Here is a 21,238-nt window from a genome sequence, read left to right on the forward strand (position 1 = left end):
ATTTCTTTCAGAGTAATGGTGCAACTGAGCACCAGGTGGAATCTTTTATAAGAACAAAACTGGAATCTCTAATAAAAGAATCCCAAATCAGGGACAAAGAAGATCCTGACAGCTTCACTGTGAGAGCCCTACTAAAGGCAACTCATGAGGGTTTAAATGTTAACCTGAAGCAGGTATGTGGGTTTTTCCCTTTCATATGCTCTGTTCAATATTAAGAGAGTACAATGTGTATTGCACATTTTTCAGATGAGAAAACTGATACATTTTAAACAGCTTCTGAAAGTTTGCTTTGTCCAAAAAGCAAAAACTTGGAACTATTTTAGGGAAATACCTAAGAAGAGAATTTGGTCAAATGTGAAGAGTATGTTGCTTCAATGTTTTCTAATCGGGTTTACTCCTTGTAACACTTGGAAGCAACCAGTGCAGTCAAGTACCAATTGCAAGCATGTATCAAGCAATTCAGTTTGTGTCTAGAAAGATCCTTTTTCTGTTGCCTTAGTCTTAGGAAGTCTGGCTGTAATAACAGAAAGCGTTCTCTGCCTGTAATGCCAATGGATGAAAGAAAGGCTGGTTTTTTTTCATGACTTTGAGACTGTTTCAGATCAAGAAGGGCAGGTTTTCTTTTCCCTTTTGACATCAAACTACTTTTGTAAAACAATAAAATGTATCAGAATTTTGACTACGTCAGTAAACAGTACCTTGAATCCACGGATACCATACTTTTACCTCAATTGTATGCAAACCTCGGTTAAATACTGAGTGAATTGTTGTGTGGGAGTGCCTACTCTGTAAGAGGTGTAGTCTTAAAGGTCAAGTACACGTAGCTCTGCTTCCTGCATGTCTTCCCACTCTTTAGAGCTTATGTAGTTCTCATCAATCTTTCTCCAAGGCTGGACCTATGAGACTTTTGCCTGGAGCCAGGCTTGACTGCAGCAAACATGCTCGGCTTGTGCTGATGCTCGAGACATCTGTAAAACCTGTGTTGTGGTGGGAAGAGGCTGTAAGAGTGCAGAGGACAAAGCAATCTGACATGACAGAGAAGGGTTATTTTCAGACTTTGGCTTTGCAGTCTGAGAACAGTCAGATTGCTTGTTCCCTTTGGCCTTCATGAGGTCAGAAAAGTGGGATTTCAGAGAGCAAACTCCCTGTGTTAGTAAATATGATTATATATGAGTCATTTCAATGCTACTTTGTGTTAAAATTACATTTGCTGTGTTCTCTGATGTCTGGAAAATTATTGGCCCCTAGATAGATTTTGAAGGGGTAAGAAGTTTTGTTTAGAGAATGCAAATTTCTATAAGGTGTTGATGTTGGATATGATGAATGAGATTACCCGTTACATGTCATTGATGTGATAAAAGTACTGAAAATACTTTAGTAATACAAGTGCATTATTCAGATATCTGTCAGGTAATAATATTAAATGATAGAATTTTCTAACTGACATTTGAAATTATTAGATCTCTTGCTGCAACAATCCTGTGTGAAGATTGATTGTACATGACTCTTTTCAAGGGTCTTATAGCAATACAGAGCTGAACAATTAATAATAGTTAAAACAATAATAAGAATAATTTATAGCCACTGTTGACTTAGATGGGAGGAAGCTAACTGGTTAAACACTTTGGTGGTTTGGTAATTGTCTAACTCATTAGCTAGCTTTGGTGGTGTTGTAAAGCTTTTTTTCTAGTAGTTACTTTGTAATTGATGTACCAAAATGGGATCTGTTGGGAATTTTTTCTACTTTTTGGTGGTCAGATCTCATTTTCCTTTATCGCAAGTTTTATGTGCTCATCTCCAGTAATTACCAAGTGGGTTCTGGGGGTAGGTGAGCAAGGTAAGCAAGCAGTGTGTACAATACTTACTGTCAGGCCTGATACTAGTTTCAGTTTGCTGTTGAAATTGTCAACTCTCACCCTTATCTGAGGGAGAAAAGCACTTTGTCTGCTGAAGTTTCGTTCAGCGTTTTACAGAGACTTTCATCCTGAGCTAGGAACAAATCTTTGAACATAGATACAGAGGCTATTGACCTCCTTGGATGTAGTGCCCTTACCACGACAGTAGTTGGAAGCGAATTCCAACTCAACACTGAACAGGGAATAATTGGAATTCATAGGAATTGCTGAAACCCTGGGGAAATATTCTTCAGCACCTTTAGGTCTTTGTTTTGCTTTTTAGAAGAGGAAGGAATGTGCTTTTCTGACAGAAAAAGCTAGGTGCTGCTTGGGATTATCAAATTTGTGTCTAGGGGCATGGCTATGAACATGAAACTCAGACTTCACGCTACCTATGAAAAGTCCACATTTATCTGCTAGATTTTTTTTTTTTCCCTTTTCCTTTGTGATTGTTTTCAAGTGCACTTTCAAATGTGTTTTGTTGTTGCTTGCTTGTTTTTGCTAGACTGCTTTTTGTACATGGTTGGTTGTTGTCTTAAGTGTCAATATTTTTCCTTAATGCTAGAGGGTTGCTAAGCTATCAATTATATAAGCAAATTAGAGAAGTCCTGTGAAGATCTTGGATTTCAGTTTATGGTCACAGATCAGTATGTTGCAGTTTAGACTTTAACTCACTTTTATTCTCACTTGGAATCACTGTACTTTTCTAATAGTGAATCAGGGTGACATGCAAAAACTTACGTTAGGTAGAAATGATGTCTTTTAGAGACTGTAGCAGTCTCTTTAAGGATGCTTCTGAAGGTATCTAGTTACACTTCTTATTGCACTTTCTCTGCACAGAACCTGGATGTAAAAGAAGGTGGAAAAAAGTCTCATAGTCGATCATTAATGGGCAACTTCGGTAAACACAAAGTAAGTAAAATGAAAGACTCAGTTTGTTCTTCTAGTTCTCACAGCATTCTAGAGACACTGGATATGTTTTATTGCTTGGAACAAGCATGGTGTGTAGGGGCAGTCAGAAAATCTATGTGATTACACATTTATTGCTGTTCAGAGGAATACTGGCTGCTAGCAGTATTGGAGAACTTTTTAAAGATGAGCTTGTAAAGTAAAAAAAAAAAAAAAAACTAAAAAAACACCAACACAAAAAAAAACCCCACAAAATCTTGCCGGACCAAAAAGATTGTCTTTACCAGTGATGTGGAATTGCTGGTTTTCTGATCAAACTTGCAACGGCATAAAAGTAACATAGACAAATGCCTTGGTGTATTCTTATTTTCCAGACTTGTGTGCACACAGCACACATAATGTTGGTTTCATTCAGGGTCCAGTTTTGCTATTTCATACCCTGAGCAGTGCCACACAGGGTGTGCTGTGACTGGCTTTCCACTTGATTTAGGGGTCTGCTGTGACTGAGTACTGGCTCTGACTTCTGCTTTGTAAGAATGTATTCTTTTCTGATCTCTTAATGGTTTTGCAGCTAAGTTAGATCTTTGTGTAGCTGCTAGGTCAAACTGTTTGCTTCACTGGGTCTTCACTGTTGCAGCTGAACCAAGTAAGATCTGATATAATTCAAATGAGTGTGAGGTTTTGTTTTACAGGTGGACAGCAGCTACCAGAAGTGACAGTGAAGCCTATGTTTCTTCCTATTCCCATATCTTGACAAATGTGTTCCTGTCATCCACCTTCCCTGTTCCCACACTCCCACAGTGCTTTGAGGCTTGGATTTATTGAACATGTAATCTCAGCATGATTTGGTTCAACTGAAGGCTTCCTTCCTCCTGAGTCAATTAGCAGATACCAAGTAAATAAATCAGTAGATAGGCTTGTCAGGAAAGGGGCACACAGCAGTTCTGCGTCTGAGTCACTGTTCTGCCAGCACTTCCTCTGCCCCAGCTTGCAAGACACCTGTATTGCTCTTCAGTGCTCTCTGCAGTGAAAGCTGCATCTGAGCAGGGAACACACTCTGTAATAGATAAAATCTGAGCATCAGCTTAGGAAAAACAGCAATTATGAAATAGTTCATACAACTTAATCAGCCACCAGTTCATCTGCCGTGGAGTCAGCTAGTAGCCATCAGAAATTCTCTAAGCAGGACTCATTTACACTGTGATTATAAGCTTACATCAGATGGAAGCGAACATACTTCTTTCAGCAGCTTTAGCTAAGTGCACATTATTCACCCAGAATATGTTGAGATCTGTAAGTACCTGTTGTGCATGATAGTGGACACTTCTCTTTGTAACCTGTGCTTGCTGATGGGAAAACAAATGCTGTGTAATGAGATATCACAGGCAAAAGTCAGCCACTAAAAATTGCTGGTTACGCTGAGGGCTGGAAAATATGTCAATAGTTTAATTACTACAACTATCTAACCTAATGGATAGAGAAGGTTGGAAAGCCCATTTGCTTCATCTCTGCTGAAAAAAATTCAGAGTATATATAGATTTATTTTTTTTTTCTTCCCAATTGTGTTGTAGACCGAGGCAACAGGGTTGTCCAGTAACTTCCCATTTATGCCATTCCAGCTAAAGGGAAGGACAGTTACTATTGATATTTTTGCAGGTACAAAATCATCCACTCAGGGATATTGACTTGGGGTATTTTCAGCCAGCTCTTGTGCCTCATGTATAAACTCTTTAAAAACTGCCAGTGGAGGGACAAACACACTAAGGCTGGCAGTTCCTGCAACTTAACTGTGGGAAGCATCCCCAGTGCAGACCTTCAGATTCCAAAATTAAACCAAGGAAATTATTCCCAATCTAGGCAATTTTATTTCAGCACTAAACACAGCAAACTAAATTATGTACATTATTTGTGTATCGTAACAGGAGAAAAGAAATCTGTGCTCAATTAGCCATATGAGTAAAAGGATAAAGAGTCTTCAGTTATATGGTTAATTACCCCTTGATGAGAAGGGAATTAAAGAAACTCTCACTTGAAGACATTGTTAGTGTTACAAAAGATGTAATGTTGTTGAAATAGGAAACTATTAAGTAACAGTTGCTTGTGAAATAAAGGTGCTTTGGAGATGTTAATGTTTTTATCATAGCTATTTACTGTCTACTGTAATAATTTGGAATAACTTGAATGCTTGTATGGGGGGGCTCAAAAGGCCGCAGAAGGGTGATGTTTGAAAATTTTTGCCCAGACTGTTCTCCACTTCATGGATTATTCCCTAAATTTTCTAAGTTGGGAGTAGCATAGGTAGGTGAAAGCAATGCATGTTGTGTGTTACTGTTTGTTAAATATGATACAACCCATTAGAATTTCAGCAGGACTAGTGGCCAGTGTACTGGAGACAGTTGGAGCATTGTTGTGTTTTCATGTTAGGAGGGAGCAGGGGAGGGAAGCTGCAGAATATGCACTGGCTTGCAACGGACTGGTCAGTTTGCAGAAATAATATTCTTCAGGCTTGGATTTGTCTGCTTGCCAGCAGGTAAAACTGCTCCCTGGATGCAGGCTTGGATCCTTGCGGCCAGATAGTGAGATCTGGGCACAGGTGCTTTGTTTTGGCTTTTTTTCTCTGCATGTATGGAAACACTTGACATACCCAGAGTTTTCTGTTGTCAAACCCCCAGAGGTCATTCAGCATCCTTGTAGGACACTGGTCCTGTGCTGTAAACCTTCTGCAGCTTGCCCAACCCACTGACAGTAATTACAATAATGTGTATTTATAGACCCACCCCATAAGCTGACACAGCTGTGCTTGATTCTTTCCCAACAGAAAGCTGTGAAGGTAGCATCCAAATACCATAGTGCATCAGATGATGATGAAAGCCAGCAAACACCCTGTGGGAAGGAAATGGGGCAGCTCCACAGGTGAGCCATGAATCACCATAGTTTTACAGCTCAGTTAAGCTAGAGGCAATATTTACTATTATCAATACTTACATGTCATTGCCTCGGGGAAGTCTGTTCTTAAGAGCAGGTCATTTATGACACTTCTGTTGGTGTATATTTTGCTTGACTGCTGTAGCCTGATATTTTGATTACATAGGTTTTCATAGCTGATAGTAATACTCTTCTAATGGAAAAATGCCGATCTACATTTTGCATGCTGTAAGAAAACTGTTTAGGCTAGGTAAGGGTACATCACAGCCCAGCGAACTTTATTACATCTGAGAATGTAAAGAAAAAGCAATCAAAAAAGTGCCATTGAGAATGCATTTGTTGTCACTGCAGTGCTCCTTTTTCAGATACAGCTCAAAGCTGTCTGCCTTGTTTGTGTTGAGAAGAGACATGGTGCAGCTATTTCATTATGTTTTAAATGAAAAAAAATGTGTATTGTGACTATACAGGTACGAGGGGAACAGTCGTCTTGGAGCCCTCTCTGAGAAGGTTTGCCACACACAGTTCCCTGTTCACAGTTGTTCATTTCCTTATAGATGAAAAGAAGAGAAAGGGAGCTTGAAATATGCTTTAAATATTGAAAATCTCCTGATTTGTTTTATGTATTGAACATATTTCAGCAGACTGGCTCATCGAAGAAGAACAGTGAAGCTGTGCCGAGCTCTCTCTGACCTAGTGGTGTACACAAACTCTGTGGCTGCCCAGGATATAGTAGATGATGGTAAGGCTGCTGGCACAAGACTTATACATGCCTTTTTCACTTTCCTATTTGGATAGGAAGCATGTCTGCCTTCTTCATTTTTCCCTTGTTTGTTTGTTGGTTTTGGTTTTGTTTTTTGTTTTGTTTTGTTTTTTTTTTAAGATGTTTTAAAAGCAGGGGAGTTAGTTACCTGTTCCTTTTACCTAACTGACTGCTACTGCTGAACCCACGACAGAGAGAAAGAGTAAAGCACCACCTTTCCCTTGATATGTCATTCATGTTTTAGTGATGGTTTTGAAAATGTCTTTTTGTTTTGAAAAGCTTTTTTTAGGCAAACCCTTTCCTGTTTTCACAGTTTTCTAGAATTTGTCATCATCTTTTAGCTCTATCAATTTTAAGTAGCATCTAATAACATGATAGATTTTTAGTTGTGATAAATAGATATGATCCCCATTCAGAAAGTGTGCAGTTGTTTTACTAAACAGAGGTAAAATGGACACTGAGAAAGTTGCAAAGGAATTTGTGGGGAAGGTCACTAAATGTACATGAGCAAACTCTGTATGAAATTCTGTAATTACTATAAAATTAATTCCTAATTTAATAGAATTTAATGGGAGAAGTTAAGGAGGGTGAAAGCACCATGGAGAGAGTTCAAGGTATCATACAAGAACAAAGTCTTGAAGAGTTTCAGTGTCATTGTTCTGAGCTGACAAACAGCTCAGCTTTTTCTGCAAGTCCAGGTGCAATCTGAATCCATCTGATTGCTCTTGACGATTTGGAAAGGAGGGCTTGCTCTTACCTTTTGTCTAGATCTTGTGCTTTCTTGATCCTAGCTGAAGAGATGGGCATGGAGAGATCATATGGCTGAGTGGGTCTAACTGCTCTCTCACAGTTGGGCACTTTCACCTAAGAAAGTCTTCTGGGCAGTCTTTCTCCCAGAGGGCTGATCAGAGGGGGTATGCCTAAGGGGTAAAACTCTCAGAGGAAAGACCTACAAATTGGAAAGTTTGCTTGGATTACTTAGTGTCCTGGGTTCAGCAGTAGCAGTCATTTTTCTCCTTCTTGGTGGCTGGTGTAGTGCAGTGTTTTGACTTTCAGCTCGGGAACAGAGCTGATAGCGATGTTTTGGTTTGGCCAAGGACTTTGTGAGCCTCATGCTCTGCCAGGGGGGAGGGGAAGCCAGGAGGAAGCAGAGACAGGACACCTGACCCAAACTGACCAAAGAGCTATTCCATACCACAGCACGTCATGCCCAGGATGGAACTGGGAGTGAGCTGGAAGGGCTGGGAGACTGCAGGGTTGGAGGAGGTATCGGTCGGTGCTTGGTCGGGCTGAGGGGAGGCAAGTTATCGGTCTGCTGGTGCTGAGGTCTTGTATTCTCTTCCCTTGTTATTTCCTTTATCATTATTATCATTGGTGGTAGCAGTAGTGATTTGTGTTATACCTTAGTTACTAAACTGTTCTTATCTCAACCCATGGGAGTTGCATTCTTTTTGATTCTCCTCTCCGTCCCTCTGGGAGCAGGGGGAGGGAAAGAAGGGGGGGAGTGAGTGAACGAGTTACCTGACTGGGTTTAAACCACGACACTTAGAGAAAGGATGAGTTGAAATGGGTTGAGTGCTTCTATTAATGTGTTAACAAGGACAAGAGACCTGCTGGGCACTTCTTCCCCCTGACTGTAAGCTCTTGAGTAAGATAGTTATCATCATGCTGCCATTAGTAGATTTCTCTATAGATTCTTCTTAGCAATCATGTCTGGGCTGTTTGGCAGGAGAAAAGGCTCTAGCAATTAGCTTCAGCTCTTGCTTGGCTTCCCCTTTAAGTTCTGGAAGCTTGACAGTAGAACAAAAGACCCTGCTGGAAGGGGAAACTGGTGGTCTTCAGTTATGCAGTGTGTGTGATTTGCATATGACAGGGCAATCTGTGTTATAATTTAGGACTAAATCTCATGTTCCCCTTGATTAAGACCAGCATAACTGAGGTCTGAGTTCAGGCCCCCATCTTCTGGGATTCCTTTATAACCTGTTTGTTGATTTAACAATGCACGCAGGATCAACAGGGAATGTGCTCTCATTCAGTGAAACAAGAGCCCACCAAGCAGTGCAGCAGAAGGCTGAACAGTTTATGCTTTACAACCAGAAACAGCTTACAAGGGTGTATCCATCAGCCTATCGGATTGACTCCAGCAATTTCAATCCTTTACCTTACTGGAACGTTGGCTGCCAGTTAGGTAGGTGTTGCATGAAAACTTACTTCCCAGTCCTTGTGTATGTGATAAGTGAATATTATCATTATCAATGACACCTGAGTTTTTTCTTTCATCAGTGGCACTAAACTACCAGTCTGAGGGACGTGTGATGCAGTTAAATGAAGCAAAATTTAGGGTAAATGGCAACTGTGGTTATGTCCTCAAACCTCAGCAGATGTGCAAAGGTAATGCCCCACTATATATTTCTTACTGTGTCAAGCCTTTCAGAAAGTGTCTTCATATGAAGTCGTGAAGACACAAGAAAGAACATATATAGAATCTTTAATATTTCCATACATTCATAACTTATTAGAGGGGACCTTTCTGTCTTGTAATCATATAACCAAGGGCTGCTTAGCTCAGAAAAGGTTGCAAGAAAGTGGAATGGAATTTTAAAATTAATCAACAGCTGTTTCATACTCTAAGTTTCTTTCTTATGACTGAATTTCAGCTATATGAATGCATCTTGGGTGATACATCTTCTATGTATGTTTTCCTTACAATTCTCATTCTTTGCCATCTTTTAGGCACATTCAACCCCTACTCTGCTGACCCACTTCCTGCCAGTCCTAAAAAGCAGTTTATTCTGAAAATCATCAGTGGACAGCAGCTACCTAAGCCCCCTGACTCCATGTTAGGGGACAGAGGAGAGGTAAGATACTCTGATACCAACAGATGCTTCAATGAGAGGCCCTGGAGTGACATGACAGATTGTGACTCAAATAAGCTTTCTCCTTATTTAAATATACTAATAAATTTCCGATATTTTCAAGCTTTTGGTCACTAAATGCTGCATTTTCCCAAGGAGTCTGTATTCTACACATGATCTTTAAGAGCTGATTTGTACTTTCTTGAAAATTAGTCATAGCTGGCCATAGCTTTTGAGACTGCAAACCATACCTCAACTTATACTTTATGAAGTCATTTCTCATGATTATGCTGCTTGAAAATCCATGTGAATCAAAGGTTTTTGAATTCTCATATGAATTTAAATTAACTCTCTGCATGAATTTTCTGAAAAATTGACTTTTAGATTTTATTATTGGCTTGCTTTTAAAATACTTTGTTTTTAAAAAATAGATAATAGATCCCTTTGTTGAGGTGGAAATCATTGGGCTACCTGTTGACTGCTGTAAAGATCAGACCAGGGTGGTTGACGACAATGGTAAGATAATCAGGCTGATTTCTTCTTCTTGGAGTAAAATATTAAATAATTATAAATGATTTAATATCTGTTATTACTTTCTAAATTGCAGAGATTCTTATCTGATGAATTGAAATGATTGTATTCTAACAGATTAATTCTGAATTTCTGGTGTGGGGAGACAGACAAGCTAGGAGTGAAGGACAGGAGCTGTTCACCACAGTATTGTCTCCTGGATAGTTCTTAAACCTCCTTTATGCAGAAGTTGCAAATTTTTTATGTATTTTTTTTAATGTATGGAAAATACAGGTATAACTTCAAATGCAAGAAAAAAACCAAATCACACCCTAGGCAATTTCCCTGCCACCTCAGCCTTCATAGGAGGAAGATTGAATAACAGAGTGGGATAGCCTATTGCAACAGGAGAGGTGGCATCACTTCTCATAGGCAGTTGTAAAACAATGGGGAGGGAACAAATATAGTTCCTGTTTGTTCTGATTTGTCTTTAGCCTACTTCAGTTCTACGAAAAAGTGACTTGCCTTAGTATCCTTGCCAGCTACCCAAACAGAACTGTTTTGTTTGTAAAAGCAAACCAAGAGACAGATCTGTCACTTTGAGTTACATACATAATAGAGATTGAGTGCACCTCTATCTGGATGAGCAATAAGTTATCATTTGTGTGTTTGGTCTGCTTGTTTCCTATGCCTCTTGCTGCCTATCAGGAATATTGAGGCTAGTGCTTCCTATGGACTTGTTTTCCAAAATTTCTGTTCTGTTTGCTTTACAGGGTTTAATCCTGTTTGGGAGGAAACACTCACTTTCACTGTCCACATGCCTGAAATAGCTTTGGTGCGATTTCTTGTTTGGGACCATGATCCTATAGGGCGAGACTTCGTTGGACAAAGAACCCTGGCCTTTAGTAGTCTTGTGCCTGGTTAGTCCCACTTGTTTGATTTAGAAATCTAGCTGAAGAACAAACAGCTTTAAACTTAAAGTTTAAGATGAAGTTATCAACATAAGAGATACGCTAATATATCTCTGAGACTTCTTGTACAAGCATGGACAGTTCTCCTTAGGGTGGTATATTCAGCATTATGTGAAGGAGTTTGGGTGTCTGTGCTTTTGGAAATTGCTATTAGGGTCCGATTTATAACTTGGAGGAAATTTGTTCTGGGGTGGGCTTGGAAAACAAGTAAGAACCTAAGAGAAGTTTTAGTAAAAGCATAAGGTGGCTTACTGTGTATATTTCACTTTTATAGGCAGTCATTACCAGTTGTGCTTAAAATTATATGTAGTGTAATATTTTTGGCTTACTAGGTTATCGTCATGTGTATTTAGAAGGACTGACAGAAGCTTCCATATTCGTTCATATAATCATAAATGACATCTATGGAAAGGTAGGTATATTTGGAAATTTACATCCTTTATGACTTGTTTGTTTTAATTCTTCTGATAAAAATGGATTTAAATATATAACAGAACCTCACAGATTTGTGTGATTTCTAAATGATTCTTGCAGCTTAGGTTTGTGGCAGTTTGTACCTTGGTTTAGCAGTGCCTAGCTCTCCCTGGCAATGATCAGTAATAAATTTGAAACAAAATATTAGGATTATACAATAATGACATAGCACAATGTCTGATTCTCTGTTGTCCTAAACTTGATGTCTTTGTTTATACTTGTGTCTATAGGTAACTACAAACATACAGGTGTCAGCATTCTCAAAGAAGAGAAATACAATGCCTTATAGTGTTTTCTCTGAGGAGCACCGAGCCAGGGTATCCATTCACAGCACACCCATGACCAGTAAAACCTGTCTTTCTCCAGCTCAGATACCCCAATAACAGCAAAGACATGCTTCTGTTGGAGCACTCAGGAAGGAGAAGGATGTAGCCCATAGCGCGTGATGGGGTTCCCTGTGGGTGATCAGCAAGGAAAGCATAATGTGCTCTTACTCTAGGCTTAGCATGCATGTACTCATCAATGTTCTTACTGTTAGCGCCTAATAATTATCATGTCAGGATACAGTAAGTACATTTCTTCAATGTGTTAAACTAATTTTATTTTAAAGTAAATCTTGAGAACTATAACAGCACCAGAACATGGTATTGGGCAAGCTATTTTAGCAACCGATTTAAGCTTTAAATCTTTAAGGTTTTAGAGCAGAGATTTTGGTTTTCTGCAAGATTACTGATTTTAATTTTTTTTTAAATGAAAATAAAGCACAGTCCATTTTCTGTGCATTCCTGCTTCAACTGCCTTCATGAACAGTTCACATTGGAGATAACTAGCACAAATAAATGAAGGCCATATTCAGTGGAATACTAAAATAAAATAGCTCTTTGTAATGATTGAAAAAACTAACCAAACAGAAAACCCCACAAACCAGCCTCCCCACCTTTATGAAGGGTAAAGGTTGAAAAGAACAGTTAGCCCTCAGTCTTTCTCCCTTCTGAGAGTGGATGCAAAGAATGTCATGTCAAATATGTAAAACCACAGTTCTGCAAGCACCCAAGGAAAGCCGAGTGGAACAGAAATAGAAAATAACATATACAAGTCCTTGGGGCTGAGATTTGGTATAGAACAGATCCTTACTTAACTCCCCTACCTTTGTTGTCACTGATCCCATTAGGTTACTGAATGATTCAATGGTGGCTCTCTAAGCAACTTAGGTATCTTGCTCTTGGCATCCTTGTCTCAGCACAGGGACCAGGGTTTCAATGTACTCCTCTGTTTTTGCCTCCACAAGTGTTCTTCCTGCCAGTGAGGACAGCAGCAAGGTGGTGGAAGGAACGGCACTGACCATTCCAGATCTGTTCACATTCTGTGCACAAAGAGAATCTTTTAGTATTCAAGGTAGACTTTGTTACTCCTAAATCAGTGTAAAAAGAGAAACAGTAGTGAACAGGCTGGAATTCACTGCAATGTATACCTAGATCTGTACATGTCTGGGTACAAATGTGAAATCACATACAATTTTGGTGGTAGTCTGTAGCAGAGCCTGTTTGGCTATTGCTCTTGGCTCATGTGCTCTTCAAAGAAGAAACAGACTCAAGAAAAATAGTAAAGAGAAGTTTCATAGGAAGACCAAGAGGAGGAAGGGAGGAGAAGACCCATTGAGACTTGATCTCTGTATCACTTGATCTGTTCATCTAATGCTTGCCTTAATGATGGGCTGTGCTATTGTTTCTAATGTATAAACAAAGGCTGAATGCATATTTGTCTCCTTACAAGTGAGGGTATCTGTTCAAGTTTCTGAGAGAAACTTACTTTAGATTAATAAATAGGTTTAAATTTGCTGTAGAGCAGTTATATTTACAGCTGATGTACTACTACCTTATTTGCTTGTATCAAGCTTGTAGCCAAATGTATTTGCATTTTGTTTTTGCCTTTCAGTGGAGTCCTTTAATCCTCAATCCCAGTTACACAATATTGCACTTTCTAGGAGCCACAAAGGTAGACTTCATTAGCATGCACTTTGCACTTGCTGGGCACAGATATTTTTGAATGGTTCCTAATCGCATGATCTGCAACTACCGAATTTACATCATTCTTCATTCAGACTCTGAAACATTTGAATATTGCTTTGATGAAGCCCATGCATAGAATTCCAAGTTAATGTGTAGCCTGTCACTGTAGTACACGTTTTACAATCTTGTCATCTCTGATTAAGAGATTTTGAGCAAACTTCTTATAACTGTGGCAGGCTGCCATCTTAATGAGGAGAAATACAGACATGCATGAATTCATGGAGGCCAGTGCTGATAGTTTCTTGGTCAGAGCAGACGTGAATTGCTTGGTGTGAATTTTTGCTTTGCTGCATTTTTAACTTTGTCTTCATCATTCATAAATGCTGTAAAAGCAGGCCTTTTCATTGTATTCATACAATAGTTTGAACTCACTTGAAACTGTGGCTATTCTTGTCCTTTCAGAATAAGCAACTGATAGGACTCAGGGGTCTGTTTAACAAGAACCCAAAGCACAATTCTGCTGAAACCAGTGGGCACTGTGTACGGAAGCGATCTATTGGTGATAGAATTCTCCGGCGCACAGCCAGTGCACCAGCAAAAGGTAGAAAGAAAAGCAAGATGGGTTTTCTGGAAGCTACTGAAATTAAAGACAGTGCATCAGAACCAACAGACCTGAAGGACAAAGGAGTTGTAAGGCGTACAAGCCGGAGCTTGCAAGCACGTCCTGCTTCTATGCCCGTGGACAAATATCTTCTTGTAGGACTGCCATGCCCAGCAGATGAAACTGCCCAAGATGCCAAAGGGAAAGAAAACACATCTGGTAAGATACTTCCAAAATTACTATTGGTGTAGTAAGTTGAAATAGTCTGCTAAAAGGCTTAGTTCTGCAGTCTCTATGCAAGTGATTTTACTCAACTCAACGTGGACAAAATTGCTCTGCAAACGAGGCAAATGAATTGCAATAATTTTTGGAAGTACTCTTAAAAGGGCAGTACCCAAATTTCTTTTTTGTATTTTAAGAAGCAACTTTCAGTTGTATTTCAGTTTCTGGTTTACTGCTATCCATTTACATATGGAACTGGAGCTGCTGGCATGGTGGTTTTTTCTCTCCATTTTCAAGGAGGGACAACAGCATGCAGCATACGTTTTTGAAAATAAGTGTGTGCAAAGACTAATGCAGACTTTCAAATAGATGTAAGGGGGGCAAAAGTAGGTCAAACTCTACCCAGCATTCTCGATATTAACCTAGGTTGCTTAATTTAATTTGTATCAAAAGCATGTGTTGGGATACAATCGTGGTCTTCTATTATTGATGCACAATACAATCTAATTCTTAAAATACCCTTTTTTTCGTAAGTACATTCAGCAATAATAGTCCTGGTTTCAAAATCCAGTTATTCCCATGACTACAGCAAAGTTAGTGTGTTTGACCTGCCTAATATTTTATTTGCTGGAGTATTTACATAAGTTTAGGAATCTTGAATACAGTAGCTGTAGTTCATTAGACCTGCTGTCTTCACCCTGAGCTTTTACCTGATCCAGATCATCTATACTGCTTTTGAGGGCTGTTTTTTGTTTGTTTGGAAAGAGCGTGTGCACTCACATAGGCTGTCCCCATGTGGCTGCAGGGGTAGCCAAATCATAGTTCTGACAGCACAGTGTTTCTGCAGTTAGTCCTGCAGGGCTCTTCCTCAGCTGACACAGGACAGCCAGAAGCACAGTCTGTCTTCCTTGGCTCACAGAGAGTGCACAGAGAAGCTCTCTTGGCTGGGGGGAGTGATAGAAATGCTGCTCTGAATATTTTCAGCTGGGAAGCAGCAGCTTCCAGCAGCCACAGGAGCCACCCTAAAATAGGGGAACTGCTGGGGGCAGATAAGAATATGTTGTTAAGTCACCTTTGTTTTACTTGCCTATGTAAGTGGCTCTGAAGGAACAGATAATCTGCAGGTCACCTTGTAAAAGAAGTTAGGAGAAATAGCAAGCAAAATCAAACCAGTTCTTTTTCTACCACCCTGAGAAGAAACTGTAGATGGGAAAAAGGATATTCCTTGTAAAAGAAGTTAACTTTGAAATGCTGTATTTTAAATTGAAAGATCCTCTAGATAAACCTTTGAAGATGATGCAGCTCAGCCATTCTTTGCAAAAGATGTAATAATTTCTTTCATATTTCTTCTGAAGATGCTACATACAAACACACAAAATTCTTTAGAAGAAAAGTTTTTGGAGGTCGGAATTGTTCACTTGTAGCAAAATAACCTTTGTCGAAAACACAGACCTTGGTGACATGACCTAAAAAAACCCAAAAGCTGTCACAGGGAATGAATCCTGCCCCTTCTAACTATGAGAAGCATAGAATACTGTCCATTAGAGTCTCCATAAGGAAGGCTAGTCTGCGAAGGACTGGTCACCTTAGACATCAAGAAATGAGACATGAAGAAGACAGCATTCCAAATGGAGCCCTCTTCTGTCCCCAAGGGAGCTGTTCCCTTCTCTGTGCTGCAGGAACACCCTGGCTTAGTGGTGGATGTAGAGAAAAGCTGCCTGTGTCCCCCCTTTTTTTTTTTTTTTTTTCTCTTGTGGAAGCACCTATGTGGAATAGTGGTAAGAAAAGGTACAATGCACCCTTGTGCACCTACAGGAATAGGTCTGGGTATTCTCATAAAGTAAGCTCAGCCTAAATATTTCAGAGTGGGAGGTGGCTTCACCCATGGGGAGTTATTAGCCAGTTGAGGTGTTCGTTATTGTAGAATACAATGAAGAATGGAAAGGGCTGGCTGTCCAACAGAGATGTTTCTTGCTAAAATACTATGGCTGAGCGTACCTCTAGTGCCTTAATTGGGAGTATGCCAAGTGGTCTATTTTCACCTTTGTTCTTCATAGAGAAGACAAAAAAACCAACTTAACAAATCAAAGCAGCGTACATCTCATCCATCCTTAGGTAGAAGCACCTGGAAAGCTTGGGAAACTACAGATTTTGGAGATCAGCAAAACCAGACATGTCTGTTAGAAACAGTTCTTACTGTGGGGGTTCAGGCGCTGTTAGTGAATGATCAAGGCTTCTCATTTCCTCCTAGGGTACCTGATTTCTGACAAATGTTAGATACAGTATGTATTATGCCAAGCTTGATTCTGTGGTCCCTGCTTGATTAAAAGCTCCAAAGAAATGGGTCTTGGAGCTTGGATTTGGCATATAAAGACATATAAGAAGCTTTGGTGGAGAAAATATCTAATTCACTTTCTTTAAGGAATTCAAAATCTTGCTCTCATGAATGTAGCATGCTGTTAGAAGATGAAAAATGAAATCCTTAAATTGTGATACTTTACAATAACTACGTGTATAAAACAGTCTGGAATCCATCTATTTGGTACTTTTTACTCAGCTCTTTTAACCATGCATCTGGTTTCAAAGTATTACGTTTTTTTTAACAGAGCTGTTTTGTTCTGTCTTTATTGCCATGCTTCTTTATAGTACAAAACTGAATAGGAACACAGCTGAAGGTAATACCATGTGCAAGCTATGATATGGTGCCTCATTAACATTATTTGCAACAAATATTACATCACATGCTTGATGTAATAGACATTCAAAGGAAGTTTCAGTGAAGTGCTTGCAGTTGTATTTTTTCATTTAATCATGTCACTCAGATAATTTGTACCTGCACAACCCCATGATTAAGTTCTGTCACAAACTGTACCCAATTTTGCGTTCTCCATTTGTCTGTCTAAGGACAAAATAGTTGTTAATAAACAACACAGTATTGTATGCAACTAATATGTTTCTTATTTAATTTAGCCAACAGTGATGGCAATACAAACGAGAAGGAAACAAACTTGAAAGAATCTGTTTTTCCGTGTTCAGAGAAACCAGCAAATACTTCAAATTTGGCATCTCAGTTTAAGAATGACCAGGAGACTACAGTTGACTCTTTAGCATCACCTCTACAGGAGCAACCTGAAAATTTAGTTTTTGCAAGTGGAGTAGCTGAAGCAAATCACCTTATAGACTATCAGGAAAATAATCTTTCTGATGAAACTGTCCCTCTAATGCAGCACTCTGATTTTGAACTTGCCACAGAAAAAACGCATAACAAAAACTGTGCAGACAATAAAAAGGAAGATGATGCAAAAGGGTCTAAGGAAGAGAAAATAACTCATGTAGGGACTTCCCTTTCCCCAAAAGAAGAGATGGAAAGTAAAAAACATGACATCATCAAGAAAAGCACTGCAGCCCTTCTTTCTTTGACAGGTATTTCTTCTACCACTTGCCCTGATGCACCTGATTTGCACTCTAGTCTAACCATGCAAGACAGTGACCTTTCTCGCCTTATAGATGAAGTTTCTTTAGTGAATGAGAGCGAGATGGATAGCGCTGTCTCAGCTCTGATTGGGCAGTTTGATGTCACAGATGATGAAACTAGTCTTACTGCTGTATCAAGCCTCCATGGCACTAGCAGCCAGGCCTTCAGTATGACAGGTACACACACATGTGTGCTTCCTGAGGATCCTAACAGTCCCTGTATGCACAACTTTGCTGTCACAAAAGCCATCAAATCCCCTTTGTTCTCCACTCCAGATACTACCCTGTTCTCCAGCCCTGAGACTGCAGAGTATTCTGTGCACACAGTTGCCCATGAAGCAACTCTTACACCAGTTTCTGAATGTAAGACCCACAATGGATTACTTTGCAAGAAGAAAATAAATAGTATAGAAAATAACATGCCTAGCTCTCCTTGTCCAGCACCTCTCTCTTTGCTAAATGCAAATTCCAAAGGAATATGTGGAACAAAATCTGGAACAAGTTGGGAAGCCTGCAAGACCGCTAGTTCTTTTGCTTCCAATAGCCTCATCTTTGAGGAGGCACTTGTTGACCCTCTCAGTGGTGAGAATTCAGAAAGCAGCAGTCTTATAGAAGTAGATGGGGATTCTCAAGATCTGTTGATAACTGCATGTGAGTATAAAAGGGAAGATATGAGCCAGTTGGCTTCCCCTTTGAAACTGAGGCAAAAGCAGGATGCTGGGCACGATGGAGAGAGGCCTTCTGAGAACAGTGCAACTGTTGAGCTCTGTGCTGCTGCCCTGGACTGCTCAGGAAACTTCAGGACTGCAGGGAGTCATCTCCCTTTTCCAGTGTGTGAAAATGTTGGTTTCTTGTATCATCATCATTCAGATAAACAAAAAAATGTAATGTGTACCTCCAAGAGATCCCAGCTCAACATACACTCACCGCTGCTCAAAAATGCTTTGTCTTTCCCCCCTCATTCAGCTATCAAGCAGACTAGCCCTTGCAAATCCAAGAGTCTTGGTGACTTGACATCAGAGGATATTTCCTGCAATTTTGAAAGTAAGTATCAATACATAAGTAGGAGCTTTATCTCATCAGGCATGAGGGACAAGAAACTTGCCTCTATGAAAAATATGAGACCACATTCAACAGATGCTCTGACAGAACAGCTGAGGAAGCTGGTGTCCCTGGACCAGGAGGACAGCTGTCAAACGCTGTACTCCAGGCAGATTGATGAAGACTGCCCAAAAGCACTGGTCAGAAAACTCTCCTCCAGAAGCCAGAGCAGAGTGCGGAATATAGCCAGTCGTGCCAAGGAGAGGCAGGAGGCTGCCAGCAAGCAAAAATCTTCTAACACAAGTAGTGTAGCAGGGGTTATCCTTCGGAACAAGCCCTCAGCATGTCCTCATGTTATCAACAGGCATTCAACAGGCTCATACATAGCCAGATACCTGAATGGCTTCCATGGGGAGGATGTGGAGGGCCGAGGAATGCCGGAGGGTACGTGTTCTGCTTTGCACTATGGATGTAGCGACCAGTTATATACACATGATTCTGTTCTGCAGCTGGAACACAGTAATGATGATAAACCTGAAATTTATTTCCTGCTGAGACTGTAGATTGTATAAATGTACATCTTCAAAGTATACAAACTATTACACTGAGAAATGAAGGATTTTTAGCAAGAAATACTTTTTGAGGGATTAAATTATTTAGAAATGTAATTTCATGGTAGTGAGCCACTCATGATTTAATGTGCCCTTTCTTATCAAAGCTTATATAAACAGAATCCATGCTTCATCCTTACATATGTATTATTTTGATTTAGAAATTATGAAGTAGTCTGGTGACTATCTGCATGCATTAAGCATTTGTAGCATTTTGTATTAGTAATGCTGTACTTGAATGCCTGATATTGCAATGAATGCAACAGTATTCTGTTTTTCCGATGTCCTTGTCCTACTGTTTGTAAAACATTTTTAGTGATCACTTTTGGCCTTTCATATGAATTTTACTAAGATTGTGCTTTCTGTTACTGGTAATGTCCCTGGGGTAAGACTGCTGAACTAGGGCTTGTTCTGCCCAAGAAGCAGTAGTCATGGAATGAGACCCCCTCATTGGCATCACTGTTTTCACTCCGACTTGTACTTAATTGTTAATATTATTTTTACATGTTTCCATGTATGAGTTATGATTATACAGCAAACAATTTGTGGAATTAGGGTTAGTCCCAATTTGTGATTAATGTAGATTTCTGCACATTCTATGAAATACAATAACAGTTGTCTTCCTTTTTGGTCACTGTGTTGAATGTTCATTTTGGGACAGAGTGGAATGTGGGAGTAATTCTGCATTTATGAATGGAAAACACTTAATTTCTGCATATTTTGTTATTATGAATTTTTGCTATTGGTTGTATGTGTAGCTATGCAGTAGTAGTGCAGTAGCAGATCTGTTTTCTGTATATTTGTAATTTTATTGCTAAATTGTTGACAGTCAGTGAAATATTTAAAGCTGACATGGTAGAGTAATTATTTTGACAGTCCATCTTCGTCTTTTTCCAAAAGTGAATCGAATGATTAATCGCAAATACCTGAAGCTTTCCTGCAGCGAACAACATAGCTTTATTTTGGTTTTAAGATATTCTTTGCCTTTGGTGTAAGTTTCTTATATGTAAAAGATGTACCTTTTACCTTTCTTTTGTAACGAAGAGTATTATTATTCTTGAAAACATCATTAAAATAGATTTTTAAGCACTTGATTACTTGTTTACTGAAACTATAGCAAATCCAATTATGCTTAAATTAACAGTAACTGGTGGCTGCAGTCATCTGTCCTGTCATGAGCTTGCAATAAGGTTTCATGAAGGGAAAAAAATGTTATTTCACATGATGGGAAAGGTTCTTAGCTGGAAACCTGCAGCTGAGTTCGCTTTCTTTTCTTTGTAGGAAACCCTGTTTATTGAGTAGGTCCAACTGGCTGAATGTGCCTATTTTGTTCCATTAAGAGTCTAAGAGGTACAACTGGTTGTTGTTTCAATTGCTTAGGAGAGAACAGTGTCTTTTCTAAATAAATATCATTTTTCCATGGAGGAGCAGACCCAGGTACTGGATTAGTCCCTTAAGCTTTGGACCCGAATGTCTATTCTGGTACTTGTGATACAATTCCAAAAGTGTGACTGAAGCCACCTTTAACTTCAGGGAAGTTCAGAAGCTCTCTGCCTTTTCGTGTCAGAATTCCCCTGAAAGAGAACTTGCCTGCTCTGGTAGTGTAGACACTTTTACCAGGTGAAGGAGGGGATGTGTGCAGGCTGTGATCTGTTCTGCTGAATGCTGCCTGCCACAGGTGCTCACACACTGTATCCAGATAAATTTACTTGTATTAGTAAAAGCTATAAATTCTCTAGAAATAACTGACATGAAAAGTGCCTTGTAATTAAGAAAATAATAAAATCTCCATCACAGGAGATGAAAAATCTAGACTTGAAGATTGTTAGTTTAAATTGGAATTATTTAGAAAAATTGTATGGTGCGTGCAGGTCAGGATAGATCATTACAGTGGTCTCTTACCACTTAATCTCATACTTTTGTCTTAATTTTAGAAGTTAATTCGGATGAGGACACTTTTCTATGTGAAAGTGAAATTTTA

The 21,238-nt window shown here is 39.4% G+C and overlaps 1 protein-coding gene across 5 annotated transcripts in view; it reads left to right on the forward strand.

Moving 5' to 3' along the window:
• Positions 1-19,825, forward strand: part of PLCH1 (phospholipase C eta 1) — an 80,009-nt gene extending 60,184 nt beyond the window's left edge. For 3 of the 5 annotated variants that reach the window (XM_061452688.1, XM_061452693.1, XM_061452689.1), the window contains 13 exons: positions 12-173; positions 2,736-2,807; positions 5,623-5,717; positions 6,368-6,468; positions 8,498-8,677; positions 8,773-8,880; positions 9,223-9,347; positions 9,776-9,860; positions 10,628-10,774; positions 11,158-11,237; positions 13,235-13,294; positions 13,771-14,128; positions 17,102-19,825. In XM_061452688.1, coding sequence (XP_061308672.1) covers positions 12-173; positions 2,736-2,807; positions 5,623-5,717; positions 6,368-6,468; positions 8,498-8,677; positions 8,773-8,880; positions 9,223-9,347; positions 9,776-9,860; positions 10,628-10,774; positions 11,158-11,237; positions 13,235-13,294; positions 13,771-14,128; positions 17,102-19,209 — 3,681 coding nt within the window. In that variant the 3' untranslated portion in view covers positions 19,210-19,825. The remainder of the gene's footprint in view (positions 1-11; positions 174-2,735; positions 2,808-5,622; positions 5,718-6,367; positions 6,469-8,497; positions 8,678-8,772; positions 8,881-9,222; positions 9,348-9,775; positions 9,861-10,627; positions 10,775-11,157; positions 11,238-13,234; positions 13,295-13,770; positions 14,129-17,101) is intronic. The other 2 variants (XM_061452690.1, XM_061452691.1) reach the window with 2 other exon arrangements.
• The last annotated feature ends 1,413 nt before the right edge of the window (positions 19,826-21,238 follow it).

This window comes from Pezoporus flaviventris, unplaced genomic scaffold, assembly GCF_033815535.1.
Source record: "Pezoporus flaviventris isolate CSIRO_AGI_PZ_B2104156 unplaced genomic scaffold, CSIRO_AGI_Pfla_v1 ptg000013l, whole genome shotgun sequence".
Taxonomy (NCBI): Eukaryota; Metazoa; Chordata; class Aves; order Psittaciformes; family Psittacidae; genus Pezoporus; species Pezoporus flaviventris.